At 34.0% G+C, this 17972-nt stretch overlaps 2 protein-coding genes across 3 annotated transcripts; both read right to left on the bottom strand.

The window, feature by feature from the left end:
• Positions 1 to 5564: 5564 nt before the first annotated feature.
• Positions 5565 to 8723, bottom strand: LOC132726757 (aspartate and glycine-rich protein-like). 2 transcript variants are annotated; one of them, XM_060712117.1, is made up of 4 exons: positions 8693 to 8723; positions 8297 to 8364; positions 7931 to 8069; positions 5565 to 7184 (listed from the first exon to the last, which is right to left on the bottom strand). In XM_060712117.1, exons 2-4 carry the CDS (start codon positions 8358 to 8360, stop codon positions 6794 to 6796), a joined length of 594 nt encoding a protein of 197 aa, XP_060568100.1. In that variant the 5' UTR covers positions 8361 to 8364; positions 8693 to 8723; the 3' UTR covers positions 5565 to 6793. The 2 variants fall into 2 exon arrangements, with proteins under 2 accessions (XP_060568100.1, XP_060568108.1); XM_060712125.1 differs by lacking the exon at positions 8693 to 8723 and adding an exon at positions 8590 to 8686.
• Positions 8724 to 9815: 1092 nt separating this feature from the next.
• On the bottom strand, positions 9816 to 17577 carry LOC132726771 (uncharacterized protein CXorf65-like). The gene is made up of 2 exons (XM_060712136.1): positions 16855 to 17577; positions 9816 to 11468 (listed from the first exon to the last, which is right to left on the bottom strand). Exons 1-2 carry the CDS (start codon positions 16994 to 16996, stop codon positions 11134 to 11136), a joined length of 477 nt encoding a protein of 158 aa, XP_060568119.1. The 5' UTR covers positions 16997 to 17577; the 3' UTR covers positions 9816 to 11133.
• Positions 17578 to 17972: the final 395 nt, after the last annotated feature.

Genomic DNA, 17972 nt, shown 5'->3' on the forward strand with positions numbered 1-17972 from the left:
TCGCGTTTTCTCTGAGGACGGAAAACGCGAAGCATGACAGTACGATGGTGACAGTACGACAATACGATGGTGACAGTACGACAGTACGATGGCGATGCACGACAGTACGATGGTGATAGTCCATCGTACTGTCGTAGTGTCACCATCGTACTGTCGTACTGTCACCATCGTACTGTCGTAGTGTCACCATCGTACTGTCGCCTTCCGTTAGCGCATGAACGGCAGCCAAGATTCCCACCACTGCCTGCAAGCTCAGTCTGTCGAAGAAAACATTCAATGTGTAGTTTTTTCGTGGAAAATGCATAGGCTTGGAACCATAAAAGAATGTTTACTTGTAAGTAACTGTATCAGTGTGAACAGGCTGAGCAAGCATTTTTAGTATTTACAGTAATTAGCATTTTTTCTGCATTGGCGGAGGCAGTGGGTTCGAATCCCATGCTAGGAGGTGTTATTTTGAAGCCTCTTCAAAATATTTTTGACATGATAACCATAATTACATAGTAAATACTTCAATCTGTCATTGTCGTAGTAACGTGTTGAGTAACTCACTTTTTGTTGCCATTAAAATCTACAATTTCTAAAATTTTAGCCCGAATAAGCTAAAATTCCAACTTGTGCCCAGTCAGGTTAATTTGATGTGTATAAAATTAATACATAGTACAATTCCAGATTGTTTGCTCAATCTGTTTTGCCACAAATCACATTTAAATGTTTAATTTATGTGAATGACATAGCAGAGTCACTTACAAGTGTCACACGATTATTTGCAGATGACAGATCATAAGCAGTAAGTTCACGAGATAAAAATCATATTGAAGTTACTTTCAACCGCGATCTTGAAATTATATCTGCCTGGGCAAAACAATGGTTAATACAATTTAATGCTGCCAAAACGGAAGTTATGTATTTTTCACTGTCAAAAAATAATCGCGATGCCCCCGACATCTACTTTCAAAATACACATCTTAATTTCGTTCATTCACACAAGCATTTAAGGGTAACATTAAGTGATGGAACATGGCATCAACATATCTCGAATATAACAACATCATCTTCTAGAATTCTAGGTACAATGCGAATGCTTAAGTTTAAACTTAAAAGGAAAACGCTTAATCAAATTTACATATCGTATTTAAGACCGATAATTGAATATGCCTCATTGGTATGGGATAGCTGTACTTTGTATGAACAGAATGTCCTTGAAAGCATTCAGTACGATTCTGCGCGAATTGTGAATGGTCTAACAAGATCAGTATCAATCGTAAATCTCATACGCGAAATTGGCTGGGTCTCACTTGCAGATAGAAGGAAAATGCAAAAATTGATTCTTGTTTTTAAACATAGTCGAGGCGAGCTTCCCTGTTATTTGAGCGACATCTTCCCAGAAATAGTTGGTAATAATAGTACATATAATTTAAGAAACAACGAGAATTATGCAACGGTTGCCCGACGATTAGAAATTTATTCGAAATCAGTTATACCCTCTTCTATTAAAGTACGGAATAGTTTAGACCTAGATACTCGTAATAGTCACTTTCAGCATTCAAAGCCAGACTTAAAATTATTTTTTCTCGGCCTCAAGCTCCGTCATACTTTCTTACAGGTGACAGGTTTCTTCAAATTACCACACAAGAATTAGAAATAAGTGTAGCAATCTTAATGCCGATTTACACTATAACAATTTACGCGACAATCCAATTTGTGAATGCGGTTTTCGTTCTAAAGACGCTGACCATTACTTTTTCAAATGCCCACTGTATACTGATCAGAGGTGTACCTTATTTATTTACCATCCTTTAAGTGCCTATAAATTATTATTCGGTATCAATAACCTTAGTGATGAAGAAAATAACATGTTATTCCATCATGTTCAAATTTTTATCAAACGATCAAGAAGGTTTCAAAATGTTTAAATCCTAGTTCCTAAAGAGTGCTCTTAATTGTTGTCCTTATTTACTATATTCATACCAAGGATAAAACGGACGGGCGGGACACACAGCTTCTTCTACTCTTTTCATTTTTTTTCTCTATTGTCTTTTTTCTTTCTTTCAAAATCATGTTTAGTCACTGTTTTTTTAGCATCATATTAATTATTTCCAGACATTTTTCTTTGATTGCTTATATATACTATTATCAATATCAATACTATAACGAGACTCACGCACATCTTTTTACCTTTATTGAGACTAATTGGGAAGGGCCAACCCTCTAATGTTGTTAAAACTTGTGGCCCGACCCTTTTGCTTTATAATTAAAAACTGCATCATACATGTAAATTCTTGAAAATAACTTTGTATTGCATGTGAAATTGTATCTATATTGTACATAAAGAAAAGCAATAAAATATGATTAAACTAAATTTAAATGTTGCAAAGAATGCCAAAAACCAAAAGCTTCTGATGCAGAAGTGCAAAAATAATCAATTTTCCTCACAATTCTTATGCAATTCAAATGTTATCTTTTCACAATTGACCATGACAGCTCAAAGTCTGTTTTTGTAGCTCAGTTAGGCGCCTTTAAATTTAAAAAGATAGGATTGAAAACGTATTTATAGATGCTGTGCCTTCTAATATAATAAACATTTCAATGTTAAATTATGAACCGGGGTCATTTTTAAACGTTTAATTATGAACCGGGGTCATTTCTCAACACCTTCGACAGGTGGTTCAAAATTCAACAGATGGTTCAAAATTCAACGTTGAGAATTGACCCTGTGACCGTTGAAAATTGACCCCAGGGTCATTTCTCAACAGGGTCAAAATTTAATGTTACACCGGCAACGTCCTGGATGATCCGGGATGATCCGGGAACATCCGGCATTCGACCCCGGATGGAATAAAATATTTAATATCACCGTGGTGGTCCGGGATGATCCGGGAAGGTATTGCTTTGCCGGCTTCATCCTTAGCTCTGCCAGGAACGACCGGGGTTATACCGGGGAAGCACCGTAGCTCTGCCGGCATAAACCGGGGATGATCCGGGGTATGATATAGCCGGTAGAGCTATGGTAGAGCCCCGGAAAATGCCGGCAGAGCCCCGGCAACTACAGGCAGAGCCCCGGATGATAAAGGTAGAGCTACGGTTGATCCCGGTAGAGCCCCGGCAAAGCCCGGATCATTTCAAAAGAATAACGACAATTTGCGATGGTTGCACTTGCTGGTATTAAAACCCCTCCCATTTCCCTTCTATCCAGTATGGCATAAGGATTTTTCAGAAAATCATCATGAATTTACTATTCTGGAACAATAGATATTATATTAAATAAAAATTATGTATCAATGTTATCATTTTCGGGCGTTTTCAATCCACCGGGGTTCTACCGGGGCTCTGCCTGGATCGTCCTGGGCTCTGCCTGGATCGACCGGGGCTCTGCCTGGGTCAACCGGGGCTCTTCCGGCGTCATCCGGGAACGACCGGGGAAGCACCGGCATGAACCGTAGCTGCACCTGGGCTCTGCCTGGATGATCCGGAGCGCATCCTGGGTGGTTAGTTGAGAACTACCGTAGTGCTGCCGGGGTAAGTGTGACTGCAACAATAATTTCACCCCCGATCGTCCCGGATCATCCCGGTAACTTACCGGGATGATCCTGGGCTCTGCCGGGAGTAAGTGAGACCGAGGCTTTACATCTGAAACCACGTGGTAGAACTACTTCCGTATTGTTTCCGAGGTTATTAGCGAGCTCGACGAGCTGGCCCGAAGGGCCTGCTCGCAAAGCGAGCTTTACGGTAACGCGAGTACCTGCTAAGTGATGGTTTTGAAAACTTTCGTCCGAAGTACCAAATTGGACACATCGCAACTTTTCGAATTTAAAGATAACGATAAAAACTGAGGAATTCTGACTAAAAAACGGATGTGTAGACTGGTCACCCGCGTACGTCTATGGGAACCATAATTGTACAGGGAACCAGAATAACGGAAGCTGTGTATAAAATAACGAATGAAAGTTTTAAAACAGAAAATGTAAAATGAAAATTGAAGGCGCCATTTTGTTTGAAAAATCTGATAAATAAAAACAATCTTTTGTCGAATTTTGTTGTGAAAACTATCTAGAATGAAAGAAAATGGTCTAACTAAGAAAATGAATCCGAACACCAATATCTTTTATTCAGTCGTTAACGCTGTACAGACGTTTAAAGTATTGTTTACGTGACGTCACAATGTAGCGCCAAACAGCACGTGCAAAACGATCAAATCAAGTACGCTATTTTAATGTCGCAAACGTTTTAAGTTTTACATTTATTTCACTTTTAATAATCTTTATTTCGCTTGAAAAATTATAGAGTGAAATAAAATAAACAAACAAAGTTTTATCAACGTTTTCAAAACTCGTTATTCATTTAAAAACAGGGGCGGAGCCATATTAAACACAGTACGTGTGACGTCACACGCACTCGTCACTGCATTTGAAATAAAAATGAGCGATTATTTCATACTGTTTCACGTTAAAAGTACATCGAGCTCGCTTTGAGGCTTTGCCTTTTTCATATTATAGATAATAGCCGAGGCAGTTCCGAATGTACTGATAAGGGGAAATCACTGCGTAGGAGATTGACACCCCCATGTAAGACATGTCGCAAATGACGTCATTGACGCGAGCCTTTTGTGACTAAGGATGACGTCACTTAACCGTTATGAATGAGGTTGTAAGATCATACGCTACTATAAGAAAAAAGTGCGTTACAAGAATATCCGACAGAGCCTCGTTACCGCCGTAAACAATTACCCTCGAGCTAGATATTCCGGTCTGTGCCGGCAGCCAGTGTTAGATTCATATACGAGTCAACGTCAAATTGGGTTTGACTGATTACATAAGATATTGTCTTCAAGGTAGCTGTGCTCAGTATTCATAAATAACATAATTTTTTCTAGCTAGGAGAGGGCACTCATAAGCTTTATAGCTTTCTGCCCAATCCCAAAATGTACTTTGTAAATATTGTTTACGTGTGTATATGTTTCAACCAACTAGTTTAAACCAATTATAGTAAAAATCAAGAAAAAAAATCAATAATTTGACAATCAAGGTCGAGGTCATTGATATATGGAGGTCATAATCAATCAGAGGTTTATAAAGGTCTTAGCCTAATAATTATTGTGTTAAAGTTCGAAGACAGTCCATTCATAAAAAAACAAATTCATGGCCAATTATAGAAAAAAAGATCAAATTTCAATAATTTAACATGCAAGGTCAAAGTCATTGATGAGTGGTGAAGGTCATAATCAATTTAGTCTTAATAAATGTCTTGTCCTAAGAATTATCGCTTCCAAGTATGGAGACATTCTTTTTATAAATAACAAAGTTAATAGTTATAGCCATTTATACATAGAATCAAGCAAAATTAACATATTTGACCTTGAAGGTCAAAGTCATTTATGACTCCATGTCAAGTCCGGTCTGGACAATATAAAGGTCTTGTCCAAAGGGTTGCAATAAATTCAGAAATAAAAAAATATGACCAGTATTAATGTTTTCTGACGGCAACAGCAACGTCAACCACAGCATGACTATAGCAATAGCTGTTTCTTTTTTCTTCGAAAGAGTCGAGCAAAGAATTACTAGCAACAGTTTAATAGTTCAAAGTTTATTTTTTAACAAGATTATAACATATCAATACATCATTAATAATACAACAAACAAACATTATTTTTGTTCAATGTACAATAATAAACTGTAGTTCAATGTTAAAAGGGTGTTTTACGTGAAGTTATCATTGCTTTACATTCTAGCACGTTTCACACTATTCCACTGTCAAACAGATAGGGTGATAAAGTGCATTAGTTCACGATATATGCACAGAATAAAAAAAAAATGATTACACATCATATGGCGTCATATATGACGTCAAAAACCAAAAATGTCAGGAAAATACTTTCTATCTTCAATGTAGTTCAACATATTTTTCTCAATTCTCTTTTTTATTAGCATGTTCGAATAAAAAAAGATATTAATTTGTCTTGCATAATAGGAAAATAATGCACGATTTATAGTTCAAATGCTTTGTAGGCTTTAATTAATAATTTAGGCCTATCGGCCTTCGTGATTATATCCCTACGTATTTGATCTAATACCGTGCATTATTCAACAAAAATACACTCAAAATTGATATATATTTCCTTAATTACTAAAACTTGTTTTTTAGAAGGCATTCACTGTAGCCTGTTTGCATCAACTGACTCTACCCATGTATACAGTGCAGACGAAGGTCGCCCGATAAATCTGTGCTGTCTTCTCATGGTATGTACTATTCGCTGTTCAGACAACTCATATTTTGAAATTTTCCAGAAAATGATGAATGGGTTTATAAAGATTAAAAAATGGACAAGTCCATTTAAAAAATGTTAAATTGATTTCTGAAAAAGCCATAAGTTTTGATATTTTCCTAGATATTCGAAGTATTTGGAATTCGTGACCCGTTGAATAAAAATATATCGTTAATTTTTCGGATAGTATTTCGAGCGAAAGTGATATACACTCATTATATGCCATTATTTCATACTGCAAACATTATAAAGTAACATAGATTACCTCATATTAGCTTTACCTTTTTTCTATTAAATTACAATATTATATTGTTTATAAAATAATAATTTGTCATAAAAAATATTAGTTTTTTCCACACTTTATCTGATCTTATTTCTTCATACTTTTTAAACAATGATTATTATTTTTTCTCTTATATTTTTTGCAACCGAATTTCTGTAAAAAGGAAATAAATTATATTATGTCTTAAGAAACTCGGTTATTATTCATTATTATATACATGTATATCATTATATTTGATTGTCAACTAATGTCTAGTGGATTCCATGACCAGCAATCGGCCCGCTGATTACACTTCCGGTATCCCAGCTTCCGCTTCCGGTTCCAATAATAGCGGGACCTGTTCCGATGACTCGTCCACCAAAGTTGTTGTCGTCCCAGCCTCTGTTGTCATTGAACCTGTTGTCATTGAACCTGTCATCATTGAACCTGTTATCATTGAATCTGTTATCATTGAACCTGTTATCATTGAACCTGTCATCATTGAATCTGTTATCGTTGAACCTGTTATCATTGAACCTGTTGTTATCATCAAATCTATTGTTGAGGTCCCATCCATTGTTGTTTCCCCACCTGTTGTTGTCGTCCCAGCCATTGTTGTCGCCCCAGCCATTGTTGTTATTCCATCCGTTATTGTTGTCAGACCTGTAAATGTGTATGTAAATATAGATGATGTAAACTTACAGGGCAAACTATGCTAAACACGTCATCTAGATACATATATGCGTTGCATTATCAAGAAATCTTTATACATGTTCTTTTCATTTTAATTTCATAATGACATTTTCATTTTCCGCATTTTCACTGTTCAATTTACTCTTTGCTGCCGTGAAATATATTTTCCATATTTTCACTGGTGTCTTGCATAGTACTTTCTTCTAAATTCAGCAAATACACAAAATTGTTTGGTCAAAAAAGTATGTATTAAACAGAAAAATCAAGTTTTTCTATAAATGCATGATTTATTTTAAACTCGCGGTGAAAATAAATCCCGTATTTATATAAAAACCAACTTATATTCTTTAATATAACACATATCGTGTCTGTAAAAATTGTATTGCACGGCCGTGCATATATTTTGACGTGACGTTTTACACACTCATAGTGTAAAGACGCGCGTAATGTTAGTTACACTGTACATCAGCGCGTCTTTTGCGGGTTTTTTTTACTTTATGTGATAAATACATAAAATATTATGTTCGGGTAGCTTCATTTATAATTTTTTTGTACTCGTAAACCAGATAATTTTATTAAACTTGTTCAATAAATTCAGTATTGAACCTACACTCATTAATATTTATTTGAACATTATTTTGAACATAGCTAGAACAACAATATTTTGAACATTGCTAGAACAACAACAACAACAACAACAACAAAAATAATCTTACCATATGTATCCACCGTATGGTCCTGCTAGACCTAAGTCTCCGAACTGGCTTCCACCTACGATACTACCAATTCCTTGACCCATTCCACCACCCATTCCGCTCATATGGAATCCATGTCTTTTACACTTGATTAAGCCTCCTATTGAAAAGAAAGGAAAAGTGAATTTCACCCGTACATATGTCAGTGAAAATAAAATAATTATGATATATATTATGAAAATGAATACCGTATTTATAGCAAATCTATGTATCTTGTTAAACTAGCATGATCAACTGAATATGTATCAATTATTCAATTATTTAAATCTTTTACTGACTTTTAGGATAATGTCACAATTATTAAATATAACTTATATGTACACATACCCTTCATGGGAAAAGCGCTGGCAAGGGCGACAACTCCAAACAACAATACGGCTAAAGTTTTCATGATTCTGAAGCAAAACAGGATAAATATATTAATTAAACCAAAAATACTAGATTGTTATACATGTACTTAAAAACTGTCTTTTGAAGAAAATTGTACCTAGATATTGATAAAACATGCTTTAAATATTGACAAAAATCATTTCAAACACTATATCAATCTTATATATAAATCCTTGTAGAATTATATTTTTCAACTAATGATGCATAAAATGTAAAAACCAATTTTTAACCTTTCAAAACTATGTTTCTTTACAACAGATAAGTCGTTTTCTGAAAAATTAAAACGTTGATATAAAATATAAAATCCAAATTTCTATATTTTTGAACACTTACACTTACTGGGTCAAATGATCCAATGATTTACAAGCAGACGATAGGACCCTTAAGTAGCTGTCACCAAAAACAACCAGTCTAATAATTCATTTTCCACCCGGAAATGTCATGTTAATTACATATCCGTTACGTAACGTAACGGCTATAACGCACGTTTGTCTAATGACCGTTATTTAAAATATTTGTCATGTATTTGCACCGAAAGTGTTATATCTGATATATATGTCACATAATAGATATTTGTAGGATGAAAAATCAAAGTTTTATGTAAAATGTTCAGAAATTTATCATATAGTGCGGATGACTGGATGACAGATTTATAAAATTAGGACATTTCTTAAATACCTTTTTTTTCTGTTGATTTATTTTCTTTACAGAATCATTATTTTTTTCGGACAAAAAATGCATGATCAAAAGAAACGTGTATTTAAGTTTTAATTGGGTATAATTTGATTTCTAGTTTAAGTAATTTTGTGCAGATCATGTCCATTTAAAACGACGAGTTTCAAGTGTGTTTCTCTTATGCGTAAGCACGTTGTTTCAACCTTAAAGGGGACTGAAACGCATCGGTGTAAAAACAGTTGCATTGCACTGTCATAAAACATTTGGATTTTTCAATATATCCATTTGTTGACTTTTAGAAACTAGGAGACAAGTTCGTTTTAAGGAAAATCTGTAAAAGTATTGTCTTTTCTTTTGAAATGATTTGGAAAGTGCTGTGCGAACATAGCTCTGGCTTCAAAAACTAAAATAGCCGCCTTTATATAGTAAAGCGAAGTCACACGGGTGCTGTTTTATTTTGGTTAGATTTGATAACGGGTCATTTAGTGTTTGAAATTATTTTTTGTCCAATAGGATTGCAGTATTTCAAATAAATCATAACACATTTACTTTGGTAAACAGGCAAACTGTTAATCTAGTAAACCGACTGTTTATAGAAATAATTTAAAACACAATTGACGGACGGTAAATACTCATCTTTTTTAACATATCCCAAATGAGTTCGAGTAAATAAATGTTATGGATTCATAGTCAACATACAAAGGAGCATGTTAACAAATTTCTGGCCCTGTGCAAGCTTTACTTGACGTGAATTTTGACTCAAAATAACAACACTTTCCGATGAGGAGCGGCATTATTTTTTTTAAAAAGTCACAAAAACGGTAATAAATCATTTTAAGATACATCAACGTCAACATTTCGTCATACTTCAAAAATGATTTTGTTTTTAAAGATATGGGGTATTTAAGATTGAATGTTTTCAATATTTGTGTAACGTCATCAGTAAGAATGAAAAACGCTGAAAACCGTTCAACGAAGCAATTTTCATGGCTTTTAAAGTAACTAGGAAAGAGTAAATCTTTTTGGTTCATTTAAAAATATTCGTTAATTCATGGTACTTTCTAATGGACTTCATGCTTACAAAATCCATATACTCTTCAATAATTTTTAAAATTGCAGTTAAAATTGCATTTGCTATTTTTATTTCGCAATAGAAAGTTACTATTACTGACTTTTTATTGACCCGCGGTTACAGGACACTATAATATTCACTACGACCAAATTGCGCTAAAAGATTATTTATTATCCTTTCAACTCGGGGACGACCGAACATACCTATGTCTTTTTATCGTACAATTTATGACGTATTTGAAAACTAAAGCAAGGAAGTATCTGCCTGTATATTGAGGTGACAGTAGTCCTAGTCCTACTAGAATCGCGATTACATTTCTCTATATGACAATACTAATGGCTATTTCTATGAAACGGAATCGAGCATTTCTAATTAGCTACAAACTTTCTACAAAATCGAGCATAAATTAATAAACTGAAATAAAACAAAATCAACTGTTTAAGAATAACCGGTTGTATGCAATTCTATAAATATATTCGGCAAGAATGCTTACACATATTCATAAATAGCATTCACTTCATCAGAGAAAGATCAAGGGTACATAGATGACCTGACTATATACTGATGTATAAAGCTAATTATTTCCGGCTACAACATGGTGGGTGTTAAATCATATATAACATTTTTTGTGGAGTTTTTAACAAACGTATTTTTTCACGTAGGTTTTAGTCAGGTGCACGACTGTACTGGAAATAATGCACAGAAAACAAGCAAAAGTCTTATACAACCAATAAAGTCGGCTGTAAATTAGTCATGTAATTAATAATGACGGGGCGACTGATATACACAAATTTCAATTAGGAACATTAATATATAAATTACTTTCCCGACGTTTAACGGAGACTGTATCAACGCCAGTTACTAATCCTCACTACATCTGTTCAACAAGTGCATGTACAGATTACAAAGGTTTGCCTGATTTTCAGTCTTAAATAGATATAAATTTCGACATCGCGAAAATTAAAAGAAATGATAATTGACTGTTTTCTGCATTAAGCTAATATAAATGATGGCTTATAATGTATAATTATTTCCGTTTGGTTGTGACCTTCCCGCTTGGCAGTTTTTTGGCTCCCTGTTTTGTAGAATATCTTCCGGCTGGACTTGGTGACTTCCCAGCCCTTGATTTTGTTTTCAGTGGTTTTTGAATTTCTGCAGATCTGATGTTGAAATTTGGGTAATGATCATCGTATTTTTCTAATAAAGGGATGTAAGTATATTGTGGCGGAAGTGGCGTTGAGTTGGGATCGAGAAGCGTATCTTCTCGCATAATCTCTTTCCGAACGAGAACATATGTGGCGTGTGACGTCAGGTGCTTGTTGGCATGGTCAGTCTTATGGGTGTCTAATTCTTTTACGAGGCCTGGAATAAAAAAGAAACAACAATAACATTCAAACATCACAACAAGAACAAAACCTAATATAACAACAAAAACTACTGGAACAAACAAGAAAAACGAATGTTTGGAGTTGGTTTGTAATGATTGATCGGCTCTGTTGTTAGAATGTTTATTGTGTTGATTTTGAGGCCATTCGTGACGTTTAAAGAAGGTGTTTTCTCGCTATAATTCTGTGTAAATGTATGGTTTGTTACATATTTCAAGTTTCATTATGCCAGTGAACATGCTTTCATCTTTTCCCCGTCGCGATACCTCACATATTACCTATCAAATAGCCAAATATCTTTGTCATATATTTTTGTTTACAGGACAGAACAAAACATACGTTTTATTTTAGATTTGTACAAAGTACATCGCCATGCAAATAGATAGATAAAACAATTATCACGTCACGTGATCATGATAACACAAAATACATTATGATACTTAACAGGAAATACATTGTTTTCAAAAAGAATGTTAAGATATGTAATTACTAAATATTTCTCAATCATAACAGTAATAGAAATCCTACAGGCAACCTGACAGGAAATTGTATAATTATATTTTATCCAGTGAGTCTGACCATCCCACTGAAAGTAAATCTCCCTCCAGATCAGGGCAAAGGACAGATGTTAACCAGCAGCAATTCTAAATACTTACCTAATAGTTTCTTTTTAGATAGAGAAATTGGAATTCTTTAACAGTATTATTAAAAGTTATACATGAATCCACACAAATATCATATGATAATGAATCAAATAAGAGAAAATATCTTTATCAATGATTACACAAACAAACATGATATAACGATATATAAAGAATGTGAAATAAAGTTTTATTTTCCAAAGAGATGGCTAAAAACAAATCGAATATTTAAGTAAGTATTTCTGATTGCCAAACTTTCTTTAATTCGTCAAAAAAGCTAGTTTGAACTTTGCAATAACTGAGTAAATTTTAACATCGATGGTCTAACATTTTTTTATATATACATGTATCTTACGAATATTATTGTAACACGTACAAACCAGAGTAAAGTGATATTCATCTTCGATATCAAGAGTATTACAGCATTGACAATATCTCTCGTTTCGTGGTAATGAAAGTCTACTTTATCTACATGTTTGTATTCTGAGAGAATGGGAAGATTGGCGGTCTCTCTAAATCAAGTACGATTAACCTTTTCCCTCATAATTATAGACGTGTTTTGACGACTTTTTGTCCCCCCCCCTTTTTTGAGGCCTCAAACAGAGAAAAAAATGCCCTATTTAGGCCCCAAACACTGATTTTCGTTTGAGAAATGTTGTTAAAAAAGTGACCACTTTTTCGGCGCCGCCCCTATCAAAATGGTACATAATCAGGGGGTTGCCAGAAGGGGGATGTGCCCTCTTCTGTTTTGGGGGTTTGAAGGGGGGCGGTAGTACCCCTCATCGCCAAGAAAATTTTGGACATGTGACAGGCTAAAAATGGTCTCAGGTCGATCTTAGGGAGTAACCGACGCTGAAAAGCCTTTTACTCTATCTCAATTCATTGAGAAGTTGTAGCACTTTGAAATCAGATTTGAGGGAAAAAACGATGTAAAATAGTGATTTTTGGCAATTTTGAGACGTACCCCCGTTGCCATGGTAACAGGAAATTTACGATTGAGCATGCTGTTACAGAGGCTATGGACTAGTCAACATTTGTGCCAAGTTTCATCAGTATTGAAACATTTTTCATAGTTTCATAGCAGTTTGAACTTGTAACAGGAGGCTTTTCAATGAAAGCGGCCATTTTTCACAATATGCTCATGGGGTAAAAGGTTAATGTTTCATTATTCAAATGTGCAGTAAACACAGTGACCCCTTCTGAGCGTTGCCTACTTTCTTATGTTCCTTAACCACATGCGTGGCTATATAAAAACTGAGAGAGAGAGTTTAACTGTATTTCAATCTAAATTGAGCATTATCGAGAGCTCTGATTATTTTATTCAGATTTTGACACGTTAATACGGAAGAGCATTAGTGCCAGGTGTATGTTTTTTTATTAACTCGAAATTTCGAGTTACTAACTCGAAATTTCGAGTTACTAACTCGAAATTTCGACTTACTTATCTCGAAATTTCGAGTTACTAACTCGAAATTTCGACTTACTAACTCGAAATTTCGACTTACTAACTCGAAATTTCGACTTACTAACTCGAAATTTCGACGTACTAACTCGAAATTTCGACTTACTAACTCGAAATTTCGACTTAGTAACTCGAAATTTCGACTTACTAACTCGAAATTTCGAGTTACTTATCTCGAAATTTTGACTTAGTAACTCGAAATTTCGACTTATTAACATTACAAGAATGGCCAAAGTTATTAGTTAGATGGTATAAGATATAGTAGGCAGTGCCTTTGAACGATGGAGATGGAGAAACGGGTGCCTGGACAAAAACTATTGAAATTTAACTTAAACTGGCATGTACACACCCGACCTAAAAAAACAAGGCTTCCTTTAATTTGTACGTTCAGGCGTTCTTCAGACGTTGTATTGTATCCCATCTGTTCGAACATATCTTTTCACTAATCATATTCTTCTCATCCCTGTAAAAAAACCGATCCTATACTTCACGTGTGGGACATCTGAGGAAAGTATCGCGGCGTGGCCAAAATAGGGCGTGCTGAGGCCTTTGTCAAAATTGTTGGACTGACTATATTTCTTGTTAAATCGGTTGCTTTTATATTATTCCCAACATATATATAACAACAAGTATCACTTTAATCAACTTTTATCAACACAATATCAAAGTATTAGTAAATAATGAATAATGTTACAAAAACATTATTAGTATAAAGAAACGTGACAGACTTATTTAACACATGATATTGCACAGTTTACAATAGGGTGGAATTTGGACTTGTTGTTTCTCCACATGATGGTTGTATGTGTGCTTAAGAAAAAGAAACACCCGGTTAACACAGAAATGTGGAAAGTGTGATTTTACAACCCCCCCCCCCCTCCACAAAAAAGCGAAGGATATGTTCAGTATGTGTGGACAATTTGACCCTATAAAATTGTTCTGTTAAATAAATGTTAAAGGTGCTCTGTCAATGTGCAACAGCTACACACGAAAGAAAGTATCTTGAATTCAATCCTTGCTTTCACCGGCAACCAATGAAAGTCGTGCAATGTAAGTCGAAATTTCGAGTTAGTAAGTCGAAATTTCGAGTTACTAACTCGAAATTTCGAGATAAGTAACTCGAAATTTCGAGTTAGTAAGTCGAAATTTCGAGTTAATAAGTCGAAATTTCGAGTTAGTAAGTCGAAATTTCGAGTTAGTAACTCGAAATTTCGAGATAAGTAACTCGAAATTTCGAGTTAGTAAGTCGAAATTTCGAGTTAGTAACTCGAAATTTCGAGTTAATAAAAAACATACACATGGCACAAATGCTCTTCCGTACGTTAATCCTTTTTTTTGTTATCTAAATTTTGCTTGTGTGTCTGGTTCAATTTATTATCAATAATTTCGCAGTGTTATCGGGTCCTTTATACTCTACGGCAATTACATTTTAAGATAATATAAATGTTGTATCTCTGCCAAAGAAAAAAAAATAATAATTATGCAGCAGTATGCGGAATGACAAAGGTATTTTATGGACCTGGTGGAAAAACTGGAAACATTTTTGTCAAATTTGGCTTCTTTATTTACCTAAACGGTGTAATGTTATGTTCATTTAACTGTAGTGATATTTCATTTTCTTAGTTTGTAAAAATTAAAATGTAGTAGGATTTGCCTTCTTATTTTATCTTTTTTCAATGAAATAATATTTGGCGAGTAGTACAAGCATTTCACCCCCTTATTTAACCTAAATATGATGGCATTTCAACTCCTTATTTAACCAAAATATGCTTGAATTTCAACTCCTTATTTAACCAAAATATGATAGCATTTCACCCCCTTATTTAATCTAAATATGCTGGCATTTCAACTCCTTACTTAACCTTAATATGCTAGCATTTCACCCCCTTCATTTAACCTTAATATGCTGGCATTTCAACTCCTTATTTAACCTAAATATGCTGGCATTTCAACTCCTTATTTAACCAAAATATGATAGCATTTCACCCCCTTATTTAATCTAAATATGCTGGCATTTCAACTCCTTACTTAACCTTAATATGCTAGCATTTCACCCCCTTCATTTAACCTTAATATGCTGGCATTTCAAATTCTTATTTAACCAAAATATGATAGCATTTCACCCCCTTATTTAATCTAAATATGCTGGTATTTCAACTCCTTACTTAATCTTAATATGCTGGCATTTCAACCTCTTATTTAACCTTAATATGCTGGCATTTCAACTCCTTATTTAATCTAAATATGCTAGCATTTCACCCCCTTCATTTAACTTTAATATGCTGGCATTTCAACTCCTTATTTAACCTAAATATGCTAGCATTTCATCCCCTTATTTAACCTTAATATGCTGGCATTTCAAATTCTTATTTAACCAAAATATGATAGCATTTCACCCCCTTATTTAATCTAAATATGCTGGTATTTCAACTCCTTACTTAATCTTAATATGCTGGCATTTCAACCTCTTATTTAACCTGAATATGATGGCATTTCAACTCCTTATTCAACCTAAATATGCTAGCATTTCAACTCCTTATTTAACCTAAATATGCTAGCATTTCACCCCCTTATTTAACCTAAATATGATGGCATTTTAACTCCTTATTTAAGCTAAATATGCTGGCATATCACCACTTTATTAAACCTTAATATGCTGGCATTTCACCACTTTATTAAACCTTAATATGCTGGCACTTCAGCTCCTTATTTAACCTAAATATGCTGGCATTTCACCCCCTTATTTAACATAAATATGTCGGCATTTCACCCCCTTATTTAACATAAATATGTCGGCACTTCAGCTCCTTCTTTAACTTAAATATGCTGGCATTTCACCTCATTATTGAACCTTAATATGCTGTAATTTTGCCTCCTTATTTAATCTCAATATTCGGGAATTTCTCCTCCTATATTTCTTATTTCGACTTAATGAACTAATTGTTCGCTTTTTTTGTCGATGAATTAAAATAAAATCACGTTGTAAAAGTTAATTAAAAAAGGATTATTTAAAGCTTTATATGTGTTAATATAATATTACTGTATATGTATAAAATGTTATATATTAAAATAATCCGTAACTTAACATAGCAGTACAGTTAATCGACCACCAGATCTAGTTTACATACCCAAGTCTTTCGCTGTTGAGGTTGCAAAAGTTCTGGACAGAACGTAAGTTCATAGACTTGGAGGGCCACAGCGTAAATAAAAGTAACTATTGTGCTGGGCTATTATATGCTATGTTTACTACTAAATTTTACCTGTTTCGTCTGCTATATCCACTGTTACATTTGTATTCTCGTAACCTGCCCTTCTTTTAATACTGGTTAATAAATTAATTACTGCACAGCTAGGGTTACATAGCAGCGTCTCATTGTTACCGTATTTAACTAGAATAAACATGGTGTATGTGACAATACTGTAAACAATATTGCACTAAAATCCTTCCCTTGATCTTATTATATAAACCACTAAAAATTCACACTGAATTATTTTATGACGCGTTATAAATATTGTTTAAATTATACTTTTAATTCCTTTAAAGCCCTAATCTCGATCAAAACACACTTGCACCTATTCAAAAGATCGAAGGAAAACATTTAATCCTATCTTATTTTTCTTGCTTCTTAAATTGTATTTATCCAGTGTTGTATAAACTCTTAAGTCTACATTTAAATGTATTTGTTCAAGTCAGTCCACCTTTCTTAATAACCGCTACTGATTCTCTTTCGTTCAAAAAAGAAAAAAAATTCCCGACGCAATGACACAAACTGTAAAAATATTCCCAATCGTTTGTTTAGTGACTTTTATATAAACTAGGACTTCAAAAATCTATATACTAGTCATCGTTCACCCGACAAAACTTAAGATTTCCAATAGATAGGTTTAAATAAATACAGATATATTTGGGTAAATAAACACCGTCGTAACGACCACACCAGATAAGCTTCCGAAAGGTTCTCCCATTTATCTCTATACTTCAATGTCAATAGAACATCAAATTACCTCCACACATGAACACGTTTATTTCAAATATCCGAAATCTTATTGATAACTTTTAAACAGGGTAAAATATATTAAATTGAGCGGAAATATTAATCTTATTTATTACTGATAAAACCAAAAAAAGTTTTTCAGTACAAACAAATGTACGTGTTTTGCCCATTTATTTTATATTATACTTTTCAGATATAAAGCCCGCTCATCATCATCATAATCATCATAATCATCATCATCATCATCATCATCATCATCATCATCATCATCATCATCATCATCATCATCATCATCATCATAATCATCATCATCATCATAATCATCATCATCATCATCATCATTACCAGATATGTTTACAAAATTTTATCTTTCTTTGAAAAGT

Source organism: Ruditapes philippinarum, unplaced genomic scaffold (assembly GCF_026571515.1).
Source record: "Ruditapes philippinarum isolate M1 unplaced genomic scaffold, ASM2657151v2 ctg868_1_1_1_1, whole genome shotgun sequence".
Taxonomy (NCBI): Eukaryota; Metazoa; Mollusca; class Bivalvia; order Venerida; family Veneridae; genus Ruditapes; species Ruditapes philippinarum.